The sequence below is a fragment of the Penaeus japonicus genome, unplaced genomic scaffold (assembly GCF_977035675.1).
Source record: "Penaeus japonicus unplaced genomic scaffold, GWHDUDI00000001_assembly GWHDUDI00000003, whole genome shotgun sequence".
In the NCBI taxonomy this organism is placed as follows: domain Eukaryota; kingdom Metazoa; phylum Arthropoda; class Malacostraca; order Decapoda; family Penaeidae; genus Penaeus; species Penaeus japonicus.
Genome location: NW_028234405.1, coordinates 10,449,259 through 10,451,758, shown reverse-complemented (window position 1 = coordinate 10,451,758; position 2,500 = coordinate 10,449,259). Strand labels below are relative to the sequence as shown.

The 2,500-nt window shown below is 36.0% G+C and overlaps 1 protein-coding gene across 1 annotated transcript in view; it reads left to right on the top strand.

The window, feature by feature from the left end:
* LOC122253967 (uncharacterized) overlaps positions 1–2,500 on the top strand; it is a 31,291-nt gene that overhangs the window by 24,252 nt on the left and 4,539 nt on the right. The window contains exons 5-6 of the mRNA XM_043017411.2: positions 369–523; positions 1,144–1,275. Coding sequence (XP_042873345.2) covers positions 369–523; positions 1,144–1,275 — 287 coding nt within the window. The remainder of the gene's footprint in view (positions 1–368; positions 524–1,143; positions 1,276–2,500) is intronic.

Here is a 2,500-nt window from a genome sequence, read left to right as displayed (position 1 = left end):
TTAGTAGTAGTAATAATAATGACAATGGTAATCATTGTTATTATTGCTATTATTATTATTATCATTATTATCATTATTATTACCATTATCAGCATCATTATTATTATCAATATTATCCTTATTGTCGTTAGTAGTAGTATTATCATTATTATTATCAGTATTACTATTGTCATTGTGAATATTAGTATTATCATTGTATAATAATCATTATTTGATATTGCTATTATTATTGTTATTATTATTATTATTATTATTATTATTATTATTATTATCATTACCATTTTTATCATCTCCTTCTTTAGGAAACCTCCACGTACTATACACTCCCCTCCCCTTTCCCTCCTCACCCCCTCCTCTCCCTCCACCAGGAAACCTCCTGAAGATGAGGGTGAGTCGCCACCTCCCTTCAGACCACCACAGGAACAACTTCCGGTTCAGGGGCGGCTGGGACCACGAACTGCAGATGGTGTTGGTTCTCGTGGCTATTACCTGCGTGGCGATCGTGTCGTGGGGACCGCTTGATGTGAGTTGCATTGGTCTTTGGATGAGCTTTGGGGGGGGGGGGGGGAAGTGTTCGGGGGGTTGGGTGGTCGGGGTTGGGGGGGGGGGGGGGGGTGGAAGGAGGGTATAGTATGGGTGGTGTGGGGTGGAGGGTGGTGTGGGGTGGAGGGTGGTGTGGGGTGGAGGGTGTACTAAGGAGGGGAGGGGGGGCGAGGGAAGGAGGGAGGATGTGTTTGTGGGTGGTGGAGTTTTGATGGAGTTTTGGTAAGGGTGGGGATAGTGGAATAGGAGGGGGGGGGGACTGGTTGTATTGAATCTGTATTGTTAGGTAAATGATTTGACAAAATGTGATTAATCAGAGATATAGATACATAAGTTGTCATAAGTCTTATGTATTTATGTGTTTGCGTGTGGATTTATGTGCGTGCGCGCATACGTGTGTGCACATGCGTGTTGGTGTGTGTTTTTTAGTACGTATATATATATGTAAGTGGATATTCATACGAATACCTATCTGAACAAGTGCATCACCAACATAACAAACCATCAATGAATATCACAACGATCAGATCTATCACCCACAGACCAAGCACAAAACACTACAATAACCCCCCGGTCCCCCATCCTTCTCCCTTCCCACAGACCATCCTAGTAACCAACCAGTTCTGGCCACCGCATCTGAAAGGCGAGGACCACATGGATGAGCTCCAGGCCGTACGACTCGCATCCGTCAACCAAATCGCCGACCCGTGGATCTATATCATCGTGAGAGTGGTGAGTCGTAGGTGGATTTTGGTGGTTGGGGCTTGGGATTTTTTTTGGTTTGGTGGTTGGGATTTTTGTTTTTGTTTTTGTTGTGATTTTTTTTGTTTTTGGTTGGGGTTTGTGTTGGGGTTTTTTGTTTGTGTTTGTGTCGGGGTTTTTGTTTGGGGTTTGTGTCGGGGTTTTTGTTTTTGGTTGTGTTGTGGTTTTTGGTTGGGGTTTGTGTCGGGGTTTTTGTTTTTGTTTGGTGTTTTTGTTGGGATTTTTGTTTTTGGTTGGGGTTTGTGTCGTTATTTTGTTTTTGTCGTAATTTGTGTTTGGTGTTTTTGTTGTGATTTTTGTTTGTTTGTTTGTGTCGCGATATTTTTTTAATGTCGTTATTTTGTTTTTGTTTGTTTCTTTTGCTTTTGTTTGTGTTGTGATTTTGTTTTTGTTTATGTCGTGATTTTGTTTTGTTTGTCTTTTGTTTTTGTTTGTGTCTTTGTTCTTGTTTGTTGTTTGAGTCCTTTGCTTTTGCTGTTATGTCCTTCGCCTTTGTTCTTGTTTGTGTCTTTGCTCATTATTACAAACAATAGTGATATTTATGTTGTTATTATTACCAGTATTGTCATTGTCTTGTAATGTTTAGTGAGATTTTTATCTTCATCGTCCGCCGATCTCTCTTATTTTTGTCTCTTCCTATTTTTTATTTTCTCTTATGTCTTTGTTTTTTATCTATTTATCTCTATTTTGCTTTTGATTATTTTCTTTTTAAATTGTGGATTATTCACTCCTTTTTGGTTTACTCTTTTCGTTTCCCTCTATCTTTGTTTTTGTTGTGTTTTTGTTATATATATATATATTTTTTTTTTCTCTCTCTATTTATCTTGTCGCTGTTTATCATGTTGTCCCTATATTATTATCATTATGATTATCTTTATTTTTATCATCAAATCATAATGATTATCATTATAATTATTGTGATCATCATTGATATTATCATTGGTATTATATAGATATATATTGGTCTTATATATAGCTATTGTTATCATTATTATTATCCTTATTATTATTATTATTTTCATTATTATTATTATTACTATTATCATTATTATTTTCATTATCATTATTATTATTATTATTATCATTATCATTATTGTTATTATCATCATCATTATCATTATCATTATCATCATAATGAGTATGATAATCAGTATTGTCATTATTGCTAATCTTTATCATTATTGTTTCTTTTGTT